Genomic DNA, 23,264 nt, shown 5'->3' on the forward strand with positions numbered 1-23,264 from the left:
TGCTGCGGACCGCCGCCGCCCCCGCCTTCCTCCTCCGGCCGCGCCGCCGCGCTCAGCGCCATCTGCCGGGCCGACTCTGCGGCGCGCACGGGCCCGCCGGAACAGCTGCAGACGTGACCTGTCACGGCAGCCGTGTCACGGGGCGGTCACGGGTCGCGGGCCGCCGCCGGCGCCGTGTCCCGGCCGCTGATGACGCCGGTGACGCCGCGGGCGCGCCGTTGCCGGGCGGCCGGCACCCGCCGCCGGGCCGGCCGAGCGGCGCCGACATTAGCTGGCCGATCGATGCGGACCGCCGAAATTCCGGGTCTGGCCCGGGCCAGCGGCGGGCGAGACGGAGGCGAGAGGCCCCGCCGCCCGTCCTCCCCGCCCCGCCGCCGACGCTCCCCACCGAGCCGCCCCCGGGTCGAAGCTGCTGGCCAGATCGCTGGCGACCTCACCGACGGCTTAGCACTCTGCCTCATATCAACAATAAGTTTGATCTTTTGTGCAATTCTTATTGATTTACGACAACTTACGAATTTAAGTGGTGCATTACCAGAAAACCTTCAATGTTGCCTAACGTTAACCTTATCAAGAGTTATTCTGAGTTGGACACTTCTCACTAAGACAAGTGCCCTTAGCGGTGTAATGCGCTATGCTTGTGCATGTGCACCTATGGATCTAATTAGCCAATTGCATATTTGATGAACCAGTACAATGACATGGTGTAGGGAAGTGTGTATCAAATTTAGGGCAAATGCTCTCCCCCGACGCAGTGTCCTAAATCGCGGATAAAAACTTATTTTCCTCAAATAAAAAGAACATTGATTAGCTTTCGAATCGAAAGAGTGTGTTTTGATTTGCACACCGACCGACGCGTAAGGAAGCGAAAACCAAGGAACTGCTTTGGGTTATGCCTTCTTTCCCCGCAGCGTCCAAGACCACGATTCTGGATCCGCCATTGTATCAAACATTATTTTTATATTTGGACTTTGGACGAATGAATGTTGACAACGATCCATAGACCTAGGAAAAGGACAACACAATTTTCCGAGCATACAGTTAGAAAAAAAAACTTATATACCTAAGACCATAGATGGCCTTAGATAATCTCGACAAATGAAAGGTCTTATGTGTAGTGTCCGTGGTCGCTCATCATGAATCAGGCATTTGCATAATATTGTTTTGATATAGGTATTGTATCAGTTGCTGACGAAGGTACATTGCTGTCGAAACTCGAAACGTCTAAAATATAGGTATCATATTAGATTATAATCATCACTTTTTCTGTAACTCTTGGCCATCGCCTATCATATTTCATAGATAGCTATATCAAAACAATATTGTACGAATGCCTGATTCATGATGAGCGACCACGAACACTTCATATAAGACCTTTCATTTGTCGAGATTATCTAAGGCCATCTAAGGCCTTATGTATAAAGTTTTTTAGGTAGAAGGTATGTACATTGGTAAGATTGGGCCGCCATTGTATCAAATATTATTTTTATATTTGAACTTTGGACGAATCATTGACAACGATCCATAGACCTAGGAAAGGGACAACAAAGTTTTCCGACTCTCTAGGAGTGCCTACAGTTAAAAAAAAAACTTTATACATAAGACCTTAGATGGCCTTAGATAATCTCGACAAATGAAAGGTCTTATATGAAGTGTTCGTGGTCGCTCATCATGAATCAGGCATTCGTACAATATTGTTTTGATATAGGTATTTGAAATATGATAGGCGATGGCCAAGAGTTACAGAAAAAGTGATGATTATAATCTAAATATGATATATTCTAGACGTTTCGAGTTTCGACAGCAATGTACCTTCGTCACTGCAACTGATACAAAATGCAAAGTCACAAATCACATTTCAAAACAATTGTGGTGTCATTTTGAAATGAGATTTGAGACTTAAGGTATATTTTGTATTAGTTACTGATAAATTGTTGTCGAAACGTCTAAAAGATATCAGCCTTATGTTTTGCTTATTATTTTTGATTTGTAACTCTTGGCCATCAGATTTAATACATTAGGCATCATTTGGCTCTAAACGTTCATTTTGAGCCTCAGAGAATAGCGAAAATGGCTGAATTAAAATAGCATAATTGAATCAGAGAAATGCCCTCTAGCAGGATACTAATTTACCTAGCCTTGACCTCGGGGACTCCCTGCATCGTTACATAAACCACAAACAGGGGTATCCTCGACTGCCCAGCCAGGAATATGGTCAGCGATAAAAGTGAAGTTACGAATTACGAAAAAGTATTGTTAACCTAATAGCGCCATTCTGATTCTGCCTTTGGTACAAGGATTTAAACAGCAGTCATCAAAGTTTGTGTTTGATGATCATACAGCCTGTCACAGCAGTAGGTATACTATAAACGCGATTAGTAAAACGACATCGAGGTCGTCATTTTTTGACAGTTTTGTTCTCGTATAGGTACTGGGTATGAAAAATAAAGGTTTCAAATTCATTCCGTAGTGTTGTTAAAACGAAGAACACCAGATCATACAAAAAGTGTTCCCGATTTCGACATTTTAAAGCTCTTTTACGCGTGTGTTCTGTGTTGAGTATCGCCTGTGATATCGGTCGGGGTGTCGCCTGTGATATCGGTGGGTGGCGTCTGTCACCTCTGGTAGCCCACTCTGATCTGAGCGCGGCTGGCGCGGTGTCTCCGCTCGCTGCCAGTCTCGATAAGGGCCGGAGCACAGGACACGGTGCCGCTGCAGGCTCACCAGACGGGCGGAGAGCGGTGCCAAACGGCGCTACTGCCGCCATCAGCCGGCGCTGCGGCCCGCTCCGCCTCGACACAGGACGCCAGGTCGTCCCCCATCGATATTCATCACCAGAGGAGCGACACTGAACGGCGGGACGGTGTCAGCGAGACGAGCGGGGCCGCCGACACCGGGCGCGTTCACTATTCAACGTCGGCAGCGACAACAGGCTATGGGATGGCCTCCGAAATTGACAGCCATGAACGCCCTGATGGAAGCCCAGAAAGCGCCTCACAATGCCCTGAGAATTACATTATGTTGTCACCGCTTAGCGTAAAATTTTGCGCATCATTCATCGTCACCATGTATATCAAAATGTATACATGTTGCGAAGTAAAGGCATTAAACCTGTGATAAAATAAGGTACCGCATCGAAAAAAGATTTATGCCTATAAATATATAATATATAAATCCTAATCCCCTAGCAATCCCTCGAGAACCAAAAGTGGCACCGAGTCTCGTGGGACAGTGTTCGAAAGCTTAAAAGTTTCCAAGTGCACTAAATAGGTACCTATACCTACAGTCATTCAATGCACCCCACTAGGAGCTAAACACGATGATAAAATCGGTTTGCATGCAAGCATCATATCAAAAGTTATAACCAGGGTTTCGGAGTCGTTGTAGTGCTCTTCCGACTCCGACTCTGACTCCGACTCCGAGCTCCTGGCCGACTCCGACTCCGACACCGACTCCGACTCCGACTCCGGGTCTCATACAAAGGGCAATGGTGGCTGCCAAAATTCCGCGTGATATGACGTGCCATGTTAGATCTACAGGGTGTCCGGAAAGTCCTGGCGCTTTTCAACATTTTTAAAATAAATGCCTTTGGTCCATAGATACTCAACAATAGAACAAAACAATGACCAGGAACACCAAGCCACATGCTTCTGCTAAGTGCCCATTCATTGTAACCACCGTCTGTGCCGACGACGGCCTCGACGCAAGGGCGGAAACGCCTGCGGGTTTTGACGACGCAGGACATTTCCTCTCCTCACATGCTGTCATGATGCGAGTCTTCAGCGACTCCAGGCTGGGATGAGAGGTGGCCTAGAGCTTATTCTGCAAAACGCGTAGCATGCCTTAGTCGAACGGGTTAATGCTGGGATAATAAGGTGGCCTAATCTCATTTCACCACGGTGATCTGGTCCGCCAAGCTCCTCTGTCAGTTTGGTTTGGACGGCAGCGGCGTTGTTGGAGCTGTTAAAGTGCGAAATGACCCTTAGGGCAAGTCGCCTTGATTGTCGTGTCCAGGAACCCCTCGTGGACCAGCCTGTCAGTCATTTATTTGACCTTGACGAAGATGATGTAACATTTGTGTCCACCAGACCCCAGATTTTCTTCGATTGCCGCTGAAATGCTGCTTCAGTCTCAACAGCTTTGACATACCGTGGTCGTAACTGAGTGAGAATATTTTCTAAGAAATTTCCGGTCCGGAATGCACCTTTGCCTGCTCAACCGTTCGCCGGGAAACGCCGCATCGCGCTGCAACTCGCGCCTCGTTCAAGCCGCACCGGGCCCCCGCGCGCGGGCTCTCAGCGACGAGCGCATCTTCGCACATATACCTTCCTAGCACTGAAAGCACTGAAAACGGAAACGAAAAACAGAAAATGGCGACCCTTAGCTGAGAGGTGAACGAGGGGTCATATCTGCGGTGATTGGTTGAAAGTCCAATAATCACAGCGCGCGTTAGACGACGTCCAAAAGAAGCGCCAGAACTTTCCGGACATCCTATTCGCGCACCGGGAGATCGCTCCGGTTTCGTCCATGCGGTCACCATTTCTCCCGCGTGGACGCAGCTGAATCAGCTTAGAAACCAGCGGCCGGCGGCCAGCTTGAAAACCCGCCGAGAAGCACGAGTGTGACCGTATCATGACCACAGGCATCGCCATCATGTCGGTCTGTGTTTGTGTTAGGCACTTTTTGGAGCGATAAAAGAAAGTAAATATACAGTTGCCATTAAGTCTTTGACACTGGATAGTAGAAGTTAAAACGCCAATACAAAATGCTTGCCTACTAAATTATGACATAACTTGATATTTGTAAGATGCAATGCTAGCTTTTCAGAACAAAAACAAGATGTGTGAAAAATAACTTATTTGTGATCACCGGAAGCGAATTTTGCCGTGGGGCCACTGGTTAAAAACAACTGAAAAGTGATAGCACGGATTTTAGACTTCAGTTAACTTTCCGGAGTCGGAGTCGAGGCAGCTCAGCTGGACCGACTCCGACTCCGACTCCGACTCCTGGCTGCTTACCACGACTCCAGGCGACTCCGACTCCGACTCCGACTCCGACTCCGAAACCCTGGTTATAACAATAGAATGATCGTCTAAAGAAAGTTTATTCCATACTTCGATACTTTGGGGATCAAAATGTTGACCTGGGGTCACTACGACGATAAACTGCGAGCTCCGCGCCCCGCGGCCGCGAGGGGCGGGTGCCGCCCCCCCCCCTACTTTTTTGCGATTGCTCGGAACGGGCTGGCGAAAGTGAGCTGTAAGTTGGCAGCAGACCTTTGTTTCAAGCCGTATCTTGTGACGCCCATTGTATTTGCAGGTCAGGTCACTGAACTTCGACGTCATGAGTGAGCCTGCGCGCAGCTCTAAAATGTCGCATCTTTGCAACGACTTCAATGCCAGGGGATATTTCAAACTTACAAGGCTTTGGGGCCTCTCAAAACCCAAAACTCGTATACCTCAGATTTTTTTCTTGAGGCCACCTGAGCTCAGGTCGATCACGTGACCTCATCATTATAAGTAAATGTTGAGAATATAGGTAGAAACCGTAATGTTGGCGTCGGAAATGATTTCATTTACCGCCGTATGATTTCATTTACCTCAGGTAAATGAAATCATACGGCCATACACTCCCTGCAAGGCCCGATGCTTAGTTTTCTCACTGCTGACCTTGTGGCAACGTCATCGTCACTACGGCTATCGGAGTTTTTCGTCAATAACTCCAGATCAAAAAGCTATTAAATCGGAAATGCTACCAGTGGACTCCAGAAGGCCTGCCGAATCGAACGATATGCAATATAGCCTGCTTTGATCAGTTCTGTGACCAGACTTTGACCTGGCCTTGACCTGAGGTCAGCACCGTAGGCTGACCTCATTCAAACGAAAAGTAGATCATCCAACGCGCCTGAGCATGATAAACACGATAATGTCCAAGTCGCAGCACTACGATCATATTTGGCCAAATTATTCGCAAAAAAATGACACCCCATCTCGAAGTACCTACCTACCTACCTGACCTGACCTCAATGGTCTCCGGTTGACTCAAGACCTAAAAATCGGATGTTGTACGCATAATTATAAGTGGTTCATTACGAACGGAGTTGGTAAATCACATGCTCAAGTCTCGATTCCAAGAAACACCCGAAATTGTGGATATGACCTGAGGTCAGCACCGTAGGCTGACCTCATTCAAACGAAAAGTAATCCAACGCGCCTGAGCATGACAAACACGATAATGTCCAAGTCGCAGCACTACGATCATATTTGGCCAAATTATTCGCAAAAAACGACACCCCATCTCGAAGTACCTACCTAGTACCTATCTGACCTGACCTCAATGGTCTCCGGTTGACTCAAGACCTAAAAGTCGGATGTTGTACGCATAATTATGTATAAGTTGTTCATTACGAGCGGAGTTTGTAAATCGCATGCTCTTGTCTCGATTCCAAGAAACACCCCGAAACTGTGGATAAACAGTCGCGCTGAGAGGGGGGGAGGTGTCCGCGGCGGAGCGGGGTCTGGTCGCCACGGAACCAATCACTGGGCAGCTGGAGGCACCGAGCCCACACCTCCTCCAGATGGCCGGCGCTCGTCCAAATACGGACAGTGGCGGCTCCACGCCACTGCCCAAACGAGGGGCGAACTAGGGCCTTTTATCTACCTGGGCAAGCGGTATTTTCGCTAACTAGCCTTCTGTGTACAACAAATAACCATTATAAATTTTACATGCTTCAAGGTAATAAGATGATTTACGCGAGAGCCTGTCAAGTAATGGTAATGTGGCTTGAATCATGTGCGCGTCTGAGCGAGCTGGCGACGCGATTGGTCCTGGTCCGGAGAGGGGCTCGCTGGCTGATTATGCGCCTGGCTCGGTGGCGGACGGGCAGAGAGCGGACGCAGTTCACCGGTCCCGTGCAGGTTAGACGGTGTGCGACACTACAGCAGCCGCCATGAGCAAGATCGTGGAATGCGTTCCGAACTTCTCCGAGGGGCGGGACCAGAAGGTGAGTCAGTTACACACGCGTACCAGTGCTCGAACCCGCGCGAGATCTTTCCATGGATGAAATATTATTTTGTTCCCCACTGAATCCGTACAAAAACTTCGCTATTATTATGGCAAAGAGATAAGCCAAATCGCTTATTTGTTGCTATAGTGCTACTTTTCCGACAACCTTTTCGACTGATTATTTCTTGCAAACAGTTTCAGATGATGAGTGCTTATCTGCTTAGACAATGACCCATTTCCTCGACTATTTTACCGATTCGATCAGCAAACTGCATGTCCGTCTATAGAGAGGTAAATAAATGAGCTATAGTTTCATGGTCGACTGCTGAAGGCTGCGGTCTGACACGCGCCGTCCCGCAGGTCATCGACGCCATCTCGTCAGCCATCTCGGGCACCGCCGGCGTCACTCTGCTGGACGTGGATCCAGGCCGCTCCACCAACCGCACCGTGGTCACGTTCGTGGGCGACCCGCAGTCGGTGGTGGAGGGGGCGCTGAACGGGGCGCGCGCCGCCGCCCGGCTCATCGACATGACACGGCACAAAGGTCAGCCATAGGGGGACATACCAGACCTGGCGCCGGACACGACGGTACCGACTCGCGTCTGATGAAAATGGCCAGAAGGCACCAGATCCAGATCACCTGATGTTGCGGGACAATGCAGGATTAATTTGATGGCACCAAATCTGGTGGTGATGACCTCAAGGTACTGGACTGTCGGATATTATTGTGAATTGAACGTGCGTCGTGTGGGTATCCATCCAGAGACGATAATACTGGAGCTCACGGGTAAAGAGTAGGATATTACCAAGATGATGTCGACCTACTGGTGGCTGCCTTGTGGTGCACAACCTGCAGCCTCGCGCTCGGATTTCAAGCCGTGTGTTACGTAAAACTGCAATTTCCCCAATCGATGCATTATCCAGCTCCTGCATAACTATCATAGCTTTAAATAGGAAGATAAAAATTCATGATTGATGGTTGTACTTGTACCTAAGTGGAGCGGCCATCCTGAAGCCTCCCCCGCTGATTGAACCAACTACCGCCTAGTCATGAGACCGTCATCTCATCCACTAAATACTAAAAGGTCCTTTATAGATTTGGGTGCTTGTTGGTCAGTAACATACGAGTACTGGCCGGCTCAAATGCTGGCATCGCCGAGATTAATACAGTCATCATAAGCAATATGTCTGAAATGTGATCCGAATGCATTACAGAGTAAGCCAGCCTACTCCTTACTTTCTTCTTATCTACACTTCAGGCTGCCCCGTTACACTTAAACGGTCGTGAATTAAATGCACTGTTGATGCGACACTAACCGCATGGATTAAATCCTTTAACTCGGACTCCGGCCAGGGTATTCAGACTTTTGAGAGCCAGTGTCATGAATGCTGTTCTTGAAGATGTGCCCAGTGCCCACGATAGTTGTTCAAGCGAAGGCTGCACAGTGCACACTGCACAGTTCACAGCGCACAAGCGATTAGCGAAGGTAAAACATGCTTGCTTTTTCGACGATAAACGTATAAGAAAGAACATACGGGTAATGCATTTGTCTGTGTCTGTGTTTAGGTATCCCCGGCCTGCGGTGTTGGTCGCCTGCCGATGTGTGTCGCTGCCTGGTCCCGGGCCGCCAGGCTGACTGTCCCCTGTGACCACACCCCTCCCTGCTCCCCCGACCCACCGAGACCAGAGCAAGGACCCGCTTCTGGGAAGCTGATTCGGACAATCAATAGTGGGTCGCGACGGCGGCTGGCGGCGGAGGCGGCGGTGACGTGGCCGCGGCCGCGGCCGCGCTCCGACACTGACCCTGTTGGTCTGTCGGTCTGTCGGTCTGAATGTCTGTTGGTCTGTTGGTCTGTTTGTTTATTATCCTGTCGGTCTGTCGGTATGTTGGTCTGTCCGTCTGTATGTTTGTTTATCGGTCTGCCTGTCTGTCTATTGGTCTGTCGGTCTGCCGATTCGGCGAACTGTCGATCTGTCTGTAAGGCGGTCTGTATGTTTGTTTGTTGGTCTGTTGGTCTGCCGGTCTGTCTGTCGGTATGAAGGTCTGCCGGATTGGCTGACCAACTGTCTGTCTGTCCGTCTGTCCGTCTGTCCGTCTGTCCATCTGCCTGTCTATCTGTTTGTCGGTTCATCTGTCGGTTTGTCTGTCTGTCTGTCTGTCTGTCTGTCGGTCCATCTGTCGGTCTATCTGTCGGTCTGTCTGTTTGTCTGCCTATTCTATTGCCTGTTTGTCTGTCCGTCCGTCTGTCTTATCTGTCTGTTTATCGTTAACTTGTCGGTCTGTCGGTCTGTCTGTGGTTTATCAATTTTCTGTTTACCTTTTTACGTGGTAAACTGAAAATGATTTTTTCTATATGACCTTTTTACGACGTTCAATGTCAACGGATAAAAAGGAATGAAAGCCTTGCGTATTATTTCACTCTCAGCTTGACATGATCACAATGATTGAAAGAGTTTTCCATAGACACGACGAAAATATCAATGTTTGTAGCAAAACAGACATTTGCTATGAAAAGTCGTTTACTTTTGTTGCGAGGGAAACGGCAAATTTTAATGAATTTCGGTCACTGCGGGGGGCATATGCACCAGCTGCCCCCTGGAACCGTCCTGGATAAAGTCAACAGGCGGGAGCGTCGATCCAGGACGGTGCCAACAACCACTCGCTGATCTCCAGAAGTAATGCGATCTCCCTTCAATTCCATCCCCAATTTGATTATATTTCCCATGTTCCAAACTTCCAAGCCGCCTCCTTTATACACGTCACTGCTGAAATCGCTGTTCAAATCGCTCGCGACTTCCCCATTACTTATATGCGTCAGAACAATCGCCAGATCCTTTTGTCCGACACGCCCGTTTCTGCAGAGACCACTGCAAGGTCAGCGCATCTGCTCCAAGCAAATGGAACTCTGTGGGGAGCATGTGATGTAACTCGTCAGCTAAAGAACACGAAACTCCAGCTGGCTGAAGGAATGTATTAGGCATCATGACATATGCAATATTCATGCATGCATTTGCTTCAAACAAGTAACGATAAATTCTGAGCGGTCATGAATTCCATGGGCGGTGGGTGATGTATGCCGTTGGGCACAGCCGACCATCCGTCTGCGGAGGGCGGGTCGCCTCCAGGAGTGGTCGGTAATGCGCGCTGTTTTGTCGGACTCGCCGGCAGAGAGCAGCGCTGAGAGTCACTCAATCACGGACGGTGCGCATCGATCACAGCACCAGCCAGCCACCGACAGAGCGACACACACACATCGGCCCGTCAGCGGCCGTCATCGGCGCCGGCGGCTCTGCGGCCGCCCGGATCGGGGGAGGGGGGCTCGGAAAGACACTGCGGCTCGCAGGGGAGCCCTATGACCAGTCCAAACATCAAATACATAGTGTGAATGCTTCGACCAGTACCTAATGATCGTGTTAGGAGAACAATCAATTAATGTGATATGAACACACCACTTGTTTCGTAATGTATGTTCTTGAAGCAGCAGATGCTGCTATAGTGATTTTAACGCCAGAATCCAACTCTCCGTTTTCTCGAATCCTTTTAAAACATCACCATACAAAGATACCACCCCTAGCCTAGTGGAGTGTATCGGCTCCTCTGACGAAGTCTGCTGCCTTGTTTCCAGGTAAACACCCGCGGATGGGAGCCCTGGACGTGTGCCCTTTCATCCCGGTCAGAGGAGTGACTGAGGACGAGTGCATCCAGTGTTCCAAACGGTCAGCAAACTATACACGCATTATCCATATATGCTGCATAGTGCATAATTCTGGAAAGTTTACGATACTCCCCTACAAACTGACCGAAAGTTACGATGAGAAGCATGCGGAGAAGTAATAAGGATCGACTGACGAGCCATGGTTAACATTCAGATGGAGGATATGAAGACAATAAAACTGCGTGTATATGACCATCGTAAAACCATGAGGCGCGCGTGTGTCTGCAGATTCGGTGAGCGGCTGGCCGCAGAGCTGGGCGTGCCGGTGTTCCTGTACGGAGCGGCCTGCAGCCGCGGCGAGTACCGGCGCACCATGCCGCAGATCCGCGCCGGGGAGTACGAGGCTCTCTCTGACCGACTGCAGGACGAGCGGTGGGCGCCCGACTTCGGGCCCGCCCAGTTCGTACCGAAATGGGGCGCCACCGTCACCGGCGTCCGAAAGTTCCTCATCGCGTACAATGTCAACATCCTCGGCACCAAGGAGCAGGCGCACAGGTTAGCGGAGCTCGATGGACGAATGTGTCTATCTTCAACAATCACCAGTCTAAAGGGAACGTTCAGATCACCCTTTTGCTTACCGATCGCAAGGGTCACACATATGACGGCATGACCGTTATTGCACTGCATTTCCCATCGCTGTCTGATGATTTCTCTGATCTAATTATCGCACAGTGAGTGACATTGGACGCTGTTGCTGCTCTGTGGATAACAGGGTGAGACTGCATTTCATCTGCATACCAAATGGAATAAATCACAAGTCGCATTACTGCCCAGTTAATAGAAACGAAGCTAAAGCGGCGCTCGATCGCTTTGGCAGCCAGCATGTCGCGTTCCAATCGGAAACGACCAGCGCGATGTGATTGCATGTATTGTAGGAATGTATACTGTATAGTATGTGTGTTATATGTAAGTCGTTCTGGCCAGGATCGCGCTGAACATCCGTGAGGGAGGTCGCGGGCCGAGCTCGCCCGGCCGTCTGCGCTGCTGCCAGGCCATCGGCTGGTATCTAGATGAGGCCGACATTGCCCAGGTCTCCATCAACCTGACCGACTATCAGGTCACACCGCTGCACGTCGCCTTCGAGGAGGTGCGTGTACCCGTCGGCCGTCGGTATCGGGCCAGTCTACCGACAGACAGATGTAACAGATACAAATTGTGAGTCATTGCTCAATGCTCAGTGAGTCTGATCAGTGCACTGATTACGGCACATGCACATTGCACAAATTATTATGAATGATTACGTATGTGTCTTCTCAGTGTAAAATGAGCGACGTCGCGCTGAAAGACGCCGGCTTAACATTGTCTGTAGGTATTTGTGCGTGTGTCACGGATCTGTGTCCTTTGCAGTGTAAGACGGACGCGGCGGCGCTGAAACTGGTTGATTTTACGCTGTCTGTGTCTTTTGCAGTGTAAGACGGACGCGGCGGCGCTGAAGCTGGCCGTGGCCGGCTCGGAGGTGGTCGGCCTACTCCCCCTGGACGCTCTCCTACAGGCTGCCGACTTCTACATACAGCGGGTGAGTCAGTGACACAACAAAGTGAGAAAAAAATAAGTGAGGTTGAAGGACCACCGCAGTCGCACCCTGATAGCTCGAGTGGGTGTATGAGTATTATCAGTCTGTTTCTAGCCAAACTCGTAGATTATGTAAAACGGTGACTTGTATGAAGAGTAGCTAGACCGACCTTTGCTGCGGAAACAGTGGATGACTCAGAGAGAGTTATCATGGGAGTCGCTTCTTCAATGAAACCATGAGATGGGTAAGGGGCATCGGTTTGTCTTTACCCAAACAATAAATTTGGAACCGGACAATCGAAGGCATCAAAATCCAGGTATACAGAGTTAAGTATATCAGCTGTGACACCACGTTGTCGCAGTGATATGTTTTATTTTTCACATTTGTCCCGCTGCCGCGTGCAGAGCTGCCCACGCTGACCCTCGTGTTCATACGCCCGTCTACAGGAGAACCTGTTTATCCTGGAGGAGCGGCAGAAGGTCCGGCTGGCCGTGGAGCGGCTCGGTCTCAGCTCAGTCTCTCCGTTCGACCCAGAGTGAGTACCCGATACCCCCCCCCCCCCCCCCGATCCCATCCTGCAGTGTTCATTAGCGCAGCCAGGGCAGCCGGCGGCCAATCAAGCGGGGTGAGGGTGGAAAAACCGCCGACTGGTCATGCTTGGCTGGAAGGGCTAGCAGGAAGCAACTGTACGAGGAGCTCTAAATAAACTTCCACCCTGGCATCTGGTGCAAGTCAAAAAACAAAATAGTTCCCGATGTCACTGAGTTTTATCCGCGCCCTGCTCGCAGAGGGGTCGTGCATGAACGTCTCCCCTGTTCGCGTGTTTTGGAGCACGGCTAAAAACAACACCGCTGCTTTTTGCAATGTCCATCTCCCTCTGCACATTGCATGTGTCCACGAATGACGTGAAAAAATCGAGTATAAACTGTGTCACTTACAAGGCCAGTTAATCAGACTAGGCACTGCGCAACGTGACTGATGATGGCAGAATTATTAAACAAAGCAATCATCATAACTGCAGCGCTTTTTTTAATTTTACTTCCGGGGTATTGGGAAAGTTACAAGCTGGCAATTAGCCAGATCTTCGTTTTACTTTACTTAAATGCCGGCTATGTTATTCCGGCCCAAGGCAATATCAAGAACAAAGTTTACGTTAGACCGGCTCATGTGAAGACTGATTGAGCTGCTTTGGAGCGTTCCATACTCACGATTACGAAACGGCAATACCTATGAAACACGCACGTAATGATTCTGGCATATCGGACAAACCATTCAAATGAAACGAATCCATAAATTTACAATTGTTCAAAGTTCGCCTCGAATCGACAACTTATGTCTAGTGGTCGACCTTCTTTAGATCAAATGATATTTGTAAAATATGTCTTTCTGTGAGGCCGATAAAAAGCAGCATGATTGTGAACAGTTCACTGGCGTAGAATCAGTTGACCAAAAGCCGTGGCAGATAAACATTCGGGTAAAAATCGGAAGGCTCTAAGTGAAAATACGTACCTAAACTGATACGAAAAGCAAAAAGTCGGGAAGATTTGGAACATAGATGAAGAGTACAGCTGAAGCTAAGATGACCTTGGACCCTGGATAGCAAGCAGCTCAGTACCTCTGGCACCTACGCGACCTGCCCTATGTAAGAGCGCACATATATCGTGTGATATCCAGAGCCATCCCCGCTCTCTGATGCTGTACGTTTAACTTGGCGCGATCTTCAGTGACCCACAGCGCCACCATCCCGAATATCGGAGACTCGACCCAAATGACCGATGACCGAAGCCGTTCTGACGCCACATTTGTTCGAATGTTTCTGGCTCTGGTCGGGCAAAGTTGTGTGATGGCCTGTCAAAGAGCGCCAGTTTCTTCTGCGCCAACGCTTAGCTCTCTACATACATTTACGCCGCAGCTCTCAGCCAAAAATCTTCCACCGACGAGGCTTTGTCCCTGGTCGTGACGATACCAAAGTGGGGTAGCCGTTCTCCGGATTACGATGGCAGTTTGAGTTTGATGTTATTGTTCATGGTCGTGTGTGTTTTGTTAGCGCCAGTCTCAGTGTCGATGCCGGTGGTCAATATCGTTGTCGGATAGAGGTCAGTCCGCCCGGAGCACCCCCTCCCCTCCCTCGCCCCTCAGCAGGCTCGCCCGACACTGATCTCAGTCCCTCCCGGCAGTAAACGGATCATCGAGTACTGCCTTCCGCCGGCGAGCGGCGGCCGGCTGGCCGCCCTGCCAGTTTCCCAGTTTGTCCGAGAGGTGGCAGCACGCAGCGCCGCTCCAGGGGGCGGCTCGGTCGCCGCCCTCTGCGCAGCTCTGGTGAGTCACCTCAGTGGATCATAGATGTGGAATTATTTAGTGCACTATCTTGAGCCAATCTTCAGATGACAGATATTTCTACAGTTATCAGAGCTCCTTTGCTTTAACAACGATAGTATGAGTTGCATGGGAAAGCGAGAATGGTGAATAAAATACCCAAATGTGACGTTGCGTCAATCAGCATTTGGGAGGTGTCGTCAGTCGTCACCTTAATAAGTGGACGGGTGTGGGCTGCCCGGGCTGCCGGACAGATTCAATAGCGACAACTGCAACTGTCACTTCTGGTCAGAGCAGCTGTCGCACAGCGCCTGAGCGGTGATCTCATCTCAATGTCCGCCCCCGACACCCCCATCCGTGCAGGGAGGGGGATGACGCGGACGGTGTGGCGGTCATGACAAGACATTGACTGCACGTCACAGCCAGACATACACTGATCTCACCCCACCCGAGCCTGCACGTCACGGCCAGATATACAGACACTGGTCTCGCCGGGTGCCTGGAATCGCACGTCACAGACACATGTTTACCACAAACTGACCTACATGTATGCATACTTCTACATTACAGCAGTGCCCTGATTACAGTCATGCAAAGGCCGGCCTCAGCCGTCCAGGACTACGCGTCACAGCCAAACATGCACCACAGACATACAGTAATCCATTCCCCAGTCTCCAGTCTCTGCATCCGGAATCACAGCTCACAACTCAGATTTACACCGACCTCAGACCACCCCATCCGTGGGACCGTAACTGCATCCTTCATAAACTGTATCACCAATGACAAACACTTTGGCAACAAAACCCGAGCTTGAAACCCACAACCTTGACACTTCACACTCCTCCCAGTAATGTATCTTCATCCATCTCACTAAGCCATTGACCGTATCCGACTTTGTGAACTCTCCCCCTCCCCCGCTGTCGTTATCCGCCAGGGGGCGGGTCTGGCCAGCATGGTCGGTAAGATGACGTACGGAAAGCGCCAGTGGGAGCACCTGGACTCTGAGATGCGCCGGCTCATCCCCGTGTTCCACCACGAGGTCGACGAGCTGGTGAGGGCCGTGGACGACGACACGGCCGCTTTCGGCGACTACATGGTGAGTGAGCCGAGACGATTACAGATCGCGAACGGTGCACAGCGTAACGCTGTCACAGGGGTGGGTGGGTGGTTTGGCGACCGATTGGTCGAGTCGCGGTCAGATCGACCCAGGCTCGTTACGACTGTTTCGATACGATTTGGTTCTACTGAGACAGACGGGATCAGGTGTCGTGCGTCTGGGTCTGGTTTGACTGGGAACTGCTGGGTCGATGGCTGGTTTAACTGTTATTCGGTAAGTGTCAGCCCAGTGATTCGAGGTCCAGCTTGAGTTTGACCTCGTCCGGTGCTCTGTGAAAATTTGGTCGGGGCACAGTGAAAATTGTGAAAATTGTGAAACTTTGGTCTGACCATTGTCCGATTCAGACAGGCAGCGCTGAAGCTGTCACGTTGGGTCCAGTCTGACTGTGTCTCGGTATGTACCGACAGGCGGCGCTGAAGCTGCCGCGCGCCACCGAGGAGGAGACGGCCGCTCGCCAGGCGGCGCTGCAGGCGGGTCTCCGCTCAGCAGTTGCCGTGCCGCTGGGCCTGCAGCGGCGCGTGGACCGACTCTGGGAGCCGCTCTCCGAGCTGGCGCCGCTCGGCAACATCGCCACCAAATCCGACCTGCAGGTCAGTCTTAGCACCACCAAGTCGGACCTGCAGGTCAGTCTTAGCACCACCAAGTCGGACCTGCAGGTCAGTCTTAGCACCACCAAGTCGGACCTGCAGGTCAGTCTTAGCACCACCAAGTCGGACCTGCAGGTCAGTCTTAGCACCACCAAGTCGGACCTGCAGGTCAGTCTTAGCACCACCAAGTCGGACCTGCAGGTCAGTAACATCGCCACCAGGTCCCACCTGCAAGTCAGCCATGGGTACAGGCGGCTACAGCAAACATGCATACCAATTACCAAATATGGAGATACCTCCAGAGAAATTATATCTGTGTGATGATGTCGTGTCAGAGATCATATAATAGAGGGATCGGCCATGAGACGGCAACTGCCGAGCCACCGTGTCATAAATACCTGATCAACCCGAAGGAGAGTCCCAGTGAGCACCTGCCGCCACCTGGTATAAACGGACATTCGGAAGAGGTTCGGTAACTCATCTGTTACGTGTGGTGCCTAATTCCGGAACCCTTTGTGACCGTGACCGTGACCGGGGTCGGGTCTGGGGTTGACAGGTGGCGGCGCGGTGCTTGGAGACGGCCTCCTGGGGCGCCTTCCACAACGTCTCCATCAACCTGAAGGAGACCGAGGACGTCGCGTTCCGGGAGCAGACGCTGCAGGAGGCGCGCCAGCTGGCCGACCGGGCCACCGCGCACAGTCGGCAGGTGCTCGACACGCTGGAGAAACGCGCCGAGTGACCTGGCCTGGGTCAGTCAGCGGACCAAGTGACCTGGCCTGGGTCAGCCAGCGGACCGAGTGACCCGTGGCCTGACCTGGGTCAGACAGTGGGCTGGGTGACCCAGTGACCTGACCTGGGTCAGACAGTGGGCTGAGTGACCTGTAACCTAACCTGGGTACGTCGGCGAACGGAGTGACCTAACCTGGGTTAGCCGGCGGGCTGAGTGAGTGACCTGTGAACTCGCCTGACCTGGGTTAGCGGTCCGGCGTCCTCCGGTGCTGGATACGATGGAGCAGTGGCTAGATTGCCCGTGACCTGACCTCGGACAATCAGCGGTTCAGTACCCTTATAATACACTGCCACTTGATATTATAAGGTCAGGTTCAGGTCAGTCGCATCTGATTAGGTGCCCTTGCATGTTGGACATAATGGAATATCGGAGTGAGTAGCCCTTTGACCTGGCCTGGGTTGGCCAGCGGTACATACACTGATCTAAAATGACGGACGTACCGAGCGGTGGGCCGATCCTCTACGGTATGGGCTAGATCGTGTTAAATATTTTCTTGTTAACATTGTGTATTCAGAGTGGAATTCGGTGAAGATTATGGGTTGAAATGTGGAGCACCAGGGCGGTGCATTTATACCGAGTGCAATTATGAAGCGTGGGTTCAATACAAAATGAAAATAGGAGAATGTTGTTTTTATTTAGGTACCGTCCGACAAGTAGCAGCATTTCCTCTACCGTCGAACAGGCAACAGCCATTTGCCATCGAGAAAACCGCGAATCTTTCAGGCCAAGTGACAAAAAACGACTTGGCAGATAAGCAGACTGCACATTGCACAAGGCGTCCTCAGATTTTGTGACCTTAGCAAATTTGTGGATTTGGAAAAACGGTTCACCAAGCACGGCACTATCCACAGTAAGATTAGGAAAGCATCTTAAATTGACTAATGATTTGTCTCTTTTGTCCATAAATTTCAACGTCGTCGCTTATTTCAGTTTTAACTGCACCAGCAAAACTACAGTACCTATTCAATATACAAAGCTCAAACACTACCTGGATATGCGACCGAACTCAACGGGTACCTGACATTCGATGTGAAATAGAAAAGGGCATCGATCCCTATAAATAGCTGTTGAACACCAGCTCACGCTAGAATACTGCTACTGACATTTGTGGATACGACGCATTTACCCAGCGGTGGAAGCCAGAGCCCGAGCCCGGGCTTTTAAAAACGTGTAGGTACCCAAACGGACTGAAATCGTTCGCGGTTCGAACAGAGCTCGAATGTAACGCACAGGCATACACAGCGGGAAATAACATTTATTGATAAATGCGGACTTTTTAAATAATATGTGAACACTGAATAGTATGCAAACAATAACATTCATCATTGTTCTAAACCAGAAGACAGCGCAGATCACAACGATTAAACGTAACAACAAAACAACTGTTACCTATGATAGCGGCAATAATGTAAACAACAAAATCAAAGCACACCGCCATAGCAAATCGAAACGAGTGTGTGCAAGCTGCAACAGCTTGCTGGGCATAATAAAGTTGCATCACTTGGCAAACAAAATAAATAATAGGTACATGCGAATAATCTGGGCCGACAAGATGTCGTCGTCACGGAGGTAATCGTTTACAACTGCGAGTCTCAACAACTGAGCGACGTCGGGAAACAGGGGTCAAACACTGCACAACAGGGACTCTGTTTCCGAGATCAGTGGGGCCTAATTTCTCCAGTATCATCGCATAGCGACGTCAGGAGACGTCGGCAAGTCATGAACAGCGGCAAATCACGGAGACAGGTATCATAACGGAGACACATGAAAATCACGGCGACACGGGCAAATCACGAAGACATCGGCAAATCACAGAGGCACGGACAAATTGCGGAGATACGGGCAACTGTCAGAGACACAGACGTATCACCGAAATACGAACAAGTCACAGAGACACGGTGATGGGCACATCACTGAGACACGGGTTGCCGTTATATCACAGACGGAGTCACATTGGAAGCATATTTTTCAACCACAGCCGACAAGTGTTCAGATGTTATCGGATAGAGCTCACGATTTAAGGCCTATACAAACGGCTAAAGAGAATCAGCCATTGCCGGTATCATCATCAGCACGTAAATAAATGGTTATCTTGCATCGAAAACAGAGCAGACAATCACCGCCATTCAGTTCAGAACAATGTAGCGAGATCAGCCCTTCGGCAGAGCACTAATTCGCTACCGCATTCAGGTTCGCACTCAGTAGTTCTCAGGTTGGTCTAATATCCGCTCGCCAGCCGCCCGTCCGCCCGGCCGGCTGTCATGCTGCCGTACGATCAGCGGCGCAGCGCGCTGTGGGCAGCAGGTCGGCCGGCTGCCGCGCTCACGAGCTATCGCACCGTGCTGTCAGCGGCGGAGGGCGCTGGCGGGCGCTGGCGGGCGGCAGGTCGGCCAGCTAGGCTGCCGTTCTGGAGGCAGTGTTAGCGCTGGCGGAGGGCGCTGGCGGGCAGCAGGTCGACCAGCACCACCTCCGTCAGCTGGCGCAGGTCCTCGGCCGGGATCAGCGTCAGCTCGGCCAGCAGCACCAGCACCGGCTCGCTGCTGGCGCGGCGCACCAGGAACGCAGCGGCGGCCAGCGCGCCGGCGGCCAGCAGCGGCGCGTCGGCCAGCACGGCGGCGAACTGGCGGCGCGCCGGCCCCACGCCCAGCTGCGCGCGGCCCGTGGCGCGCCGGTAGACGGTCAGCAGCAGCTGATCGCGGCGCGCGCAGCAGGTGCGCAGCAGTCGGACGGCGGCCGACGGCAGCGCCGGACACAGCGGCTCCAGCAGCGCCGGCTGCTGGCGCGCGGACATCGCCAGCAGCGTCTCCAGGGCCTCCAGTGCGGTGGGGCCGCTCACCTGCCGCACCGGCCGCACCGTGTCGGTGGCCGCAGCCGCAGGCAATCATACATTGCACAGTATTGTGAAGGACTGATGCGAGTTGCCACATCACATTGGTGCATATACTCGTAGGCATTATACAGTGAGGTACGGATTTAGAAAAATGAGCTGGCCAAGTATGAAATCGTTTTCCAACCGATAAATATCGTTTTCCAAACAATAAATAATTATGCTGCTACGCAGATCGAAATCAATGGTAGATGCCGACTTTCCATGAAGGCATAGCATACACGAAGAATGTCGATGCATTCTCCCCTAGCGATATTTTTATAACGGCATTCATCTTTTCTCTTTCTTCATCTCCCACTACAGCGTTTCCGTTCTAGTGGAATCGTCTGATCTCATTTCTATTTATAAATCGGCAAAATCGGACCATGCCATAGCTTATTTTTTACCACATTGCCGGTGACAGCTTTGAAACTTTCCGTGAAACACGAGAAAAAATGCCGGAAAGTGACCTCTAGTGCTCGGTGTAGCGTATTGGAGTACGCACTTCAAAGATGAAGGTAAAACTGTCGAAATGTGTGCCAGTAGGTATCGAGAACAGCCTCTCAACCGAGGCTCCCGCAATCGCAAAAAACGGTTCCTTGTTACGGCTCATAACAAATTGAATTGAACGACAAAGCTTTTCATAACAGTAGTCGGCCGCGGGTCCACTATAACCTCATATCCGGTCAGCATGAACAGTAGCCGGTTATAGTGACCCCGGGAGTAGTGAACACTGAACAGCTGTCTCTTAAAAATGTATCCGGCCAACTTATGTATAGTCAACAACATATACTGGCCAATCAGTACGGTCAAGATGATCGCATTAGATAAATTCAACGCATTTTTTGTATAGACAGGGACATTTGTATGTATACTGTATACTGTGTATAGTTGTAGCTTCAATTTTTTTTTTTTTTGTTTTATATCAGTGATTCTAAATGCTGAGTTATAAAGTCAAGGGCAGTTCAGGCCATCGGATTTGCGGTACACTGGGATTCGTAAATGTCGGATTTTGCATAGATTCGTTCAATTTGCTCAATTATTAGCGAACATTTTATAGTACCGTCCAAGTTCAATCTCATCAACATTTATCATATACAGGGGCGTCGCCGACGGGGGGGTCGGGGGGGTCGCGACCCCCCCACTCGTCAGAACCGGGGGGGTCGACCCCCCCACTTTTGGCGATGCTGAGTATGCTTTTTTTTAGCTATCATGCCAGGGAAGTTGGCGTCAGCAACATCAACAAATACAACGTCAGATTCAGAATCGCTTCAAGAGCTCCCTAGTCCCTATTGCTTATAGGTCAATAAGCTGTGGGCTAGAACATCCAGGGGTAGCCAGTAACAGTTGGTAGCATTAGGCCAAATGGGCGCTCAAAACCTACTACCCCATTGGGTTTCCATGTAAAATCGACCTTTTTCAAGCGAGCCCCATACGTAAGCTAAAAGAGAAAGTGCCAATATTATTGTGGGGAAAGGTAGCCTCAAGCTTCCTCTACAACCTTTCTATCTAGCGTTTTTCGATGCGGAGGCCATAACAGGTCCAAAAAGCATTGGGCGCTGCCCGAGGTACCAAAAGCCCCTCCATGAGAGCACAAGCTCCTGCGCATGCGCACTTTGCCTCAACCCTGTACTATCGTAAATTAGTGATACTGCTCACGGACTCGATCGGCCAATCAGCATCCCCGATTGCATTCATAGATGTCGCTAGCATCACGTAAACCCTGCGTGCGAACACGTTTTAAGAATGAAACAGCTGCGCCATTTCTGCCTTCCATTGATTCCTTCCATCTTAGTGTCAACTATACACTTTTCGACTAACTTTAGACTAAGTTTTAAACAATGGTTAGTATGTTATTTCTGGTACATATAATTAAAAAATAACTGCTTTATGAATTTGGCTTTACTCGTCAGAACGGAATACTCTATTTTTTCCATATTCAAAAAATATATCACCTACCATGTAACTCAACCAGGTAAAATTGGCGCTTTCCGCGTCGTTGGTGTACCCGTTGTTCTATATACCCTGAGAACATCAGCGTGACAATATGATTCTAGTCCCTTTTTATCCCTCAAATGAGCGAACGCGTCAAAACTGACCCAAGCGTTCGTCTGATTGTCAAAATAATGGTTGCAGTCGATTCTTCCGATGACGTACCTATCAGTAACTACGAGGTACCTGGCTAGCCTCAGCCCTGCTACCCTCGGACCTGCCTGCATAGGGGAAATGGGGTCAATGGTGGATCCCTCTGCAGAGGGTGGATCCCTCTGCAGAGGGATCCACCATTGACCCCATGGGGCTTTCCTAATAAGACGCGCAGAAAGGAGTATATTGCAACGAAACTTCCAATGACCTCAAGGTAATGTTTTTTACACCTATTCTAAAAAAAATGCCCTGATTCGAATATGGATGAGCTTGGTTAACTTTTTTGAGTTTTATGCGTGGTTCACACCGGATCCGTAATGACCGTTACGTTCCGTAATGAATACGGTGGCGATTAAAAAATATCTCGAAAGTGGAGGGCACAATGTAACGCGCATGCGTAGTTCGATTTTTTGACGCCGTAACGCCGTAATGGTTACGGATTCGGTGTGCACCGGGAATTGTCATCGCTGAGCGTCACCGTTCGAATCAAGTGCGCCAAAGCTCTATTTTGTTTATAGGCAAGCGGAAAATGGGCTAAAGCCAAGAGCTGTTTTTAATATCAGAGCGCCAGAATGTAGACTTGTTTTACTCTCTTCCTTTTAATTTGTTAATTTCACTCTGACACAGCGGTCTGCAATTGTATCGAGTCATATCATTGTTAATTAAACGCCGGTGGGCAGAACACTGGACGGAGATTCTCGCATTATTTCTTGCATTACAAGAGGGTATGTCTATGCCCGTCAACGCTGAAGTTTATTCCTTACATTCTTTGCTATTCGTGGGTGGTGGGAATACTAGCGGACGCCAGAATCTGCATCGTATACCCTCTGCTCGATTGGCTTGCCAAGAGTCAATGTGGATTCAAACGTCTGCAAATATCTACAAGTCCAAGCATCAAATTTAGCAAGTAGCAGGGACAATATGGCCGGTGAACTTTGCTCAGAACTCCATGAAACTCAGAACTCAGAATTCCACATACAAGATACAAAGTAAGCCGTGAGCGTTACACGCTGAGGGCATGCTCACAAGAAATAATAATTATTGGCAGGTTGATTCGAGCTAAGGTAAACGGGTCCGCACGTGCGGAAAATGTCATTAAAAAGGGTAAGCACGCGCACGTGTGCAGACGAATACGCTCGCTGACCTGTGAGCCGTGAGGTCTACTAATATGCATGGTGTTATTCAGCATACTAACATAAGCTCTATCG

The 23,264-nt window shown here is 50.3% G+C and overlaps 2 protein-coding genes across 4 annotated transcripts in view; one reads left to right on the top strand and one right to left on the bottom strand.

Annotated features, from left to right (window-relative positions):
* Positions 1-6,861: 6,861 nt before the first annotated feature.
* On the top strand, positions 6,862-17,665 carry LOC122375393 (formimidoyltransferase-cyclodeaminase-like). Its single transcript, XM_043354750.1, has 11 exons — positions 6,862-7,003; positions 7,366-7,549; positions 10,633-10,723; positions 10,951-11,217; positions 11,647-11,809; positions 12,131-12,238; positions 12,682-12,770; positions 14,413-14,554; positions 15,486-15,647; positions 16,076-16,258; positions 16,812-17,665. Exons 1-11 carry the CDS (start codon positions 6,950-6,952, stop codon positions 16,992-16,994), a joined length of 1,626 nt encoding a protein of 541 aa, XP_043210685.1. The 5' UTR covers positions 6,862-6,949; the 3' UTR covers positions 16,995-17,665.
* Positions 17,666-18,289: 624 nt separating this feature from the next.
* LOC122375392 (cyclin N-terminal domain-containing protein 1-like) overlaps positions 18,290-23,264 on the bottom strand; it is a 30,885-nt gene continuing 25,910 nt past the window's right edge. For all 3 annotated transcript variants that reach the window (XM_043354748.1, XM_043354747.1, XM_043354749.1), the window contains exon 6: positions 18,290-19,881. In XM_043354748.1, coding sequence (XP_043210683.1) covers positions 19,465-19,881 — 417 coding nt within the window. In that variant the 3' untranslated portion in view covers positions 18,290-19,464. The remainder of the gene's footprint in view (positions 19,882-23,264) is intronic.

This window comes from Amphibalanus amphitrite, unplaced genomic scaffold (genome assembly GCF_019059575.1).
Source record: "Amphibalanus amphitrite isolate SeventyFive unplaced genomic scaffold, NRLGWU_Aamphi_draft 001830F_arrow, whole genome shotgun sequence".
Classification (NCBI taxonomy): domain Eukaryota; kingdom Metazoa; phylum Arthropoda; class Thecostraca; order Balanomorpha; family Balanidae; genus Amphibalanus; species Amphibalanus amphitrite.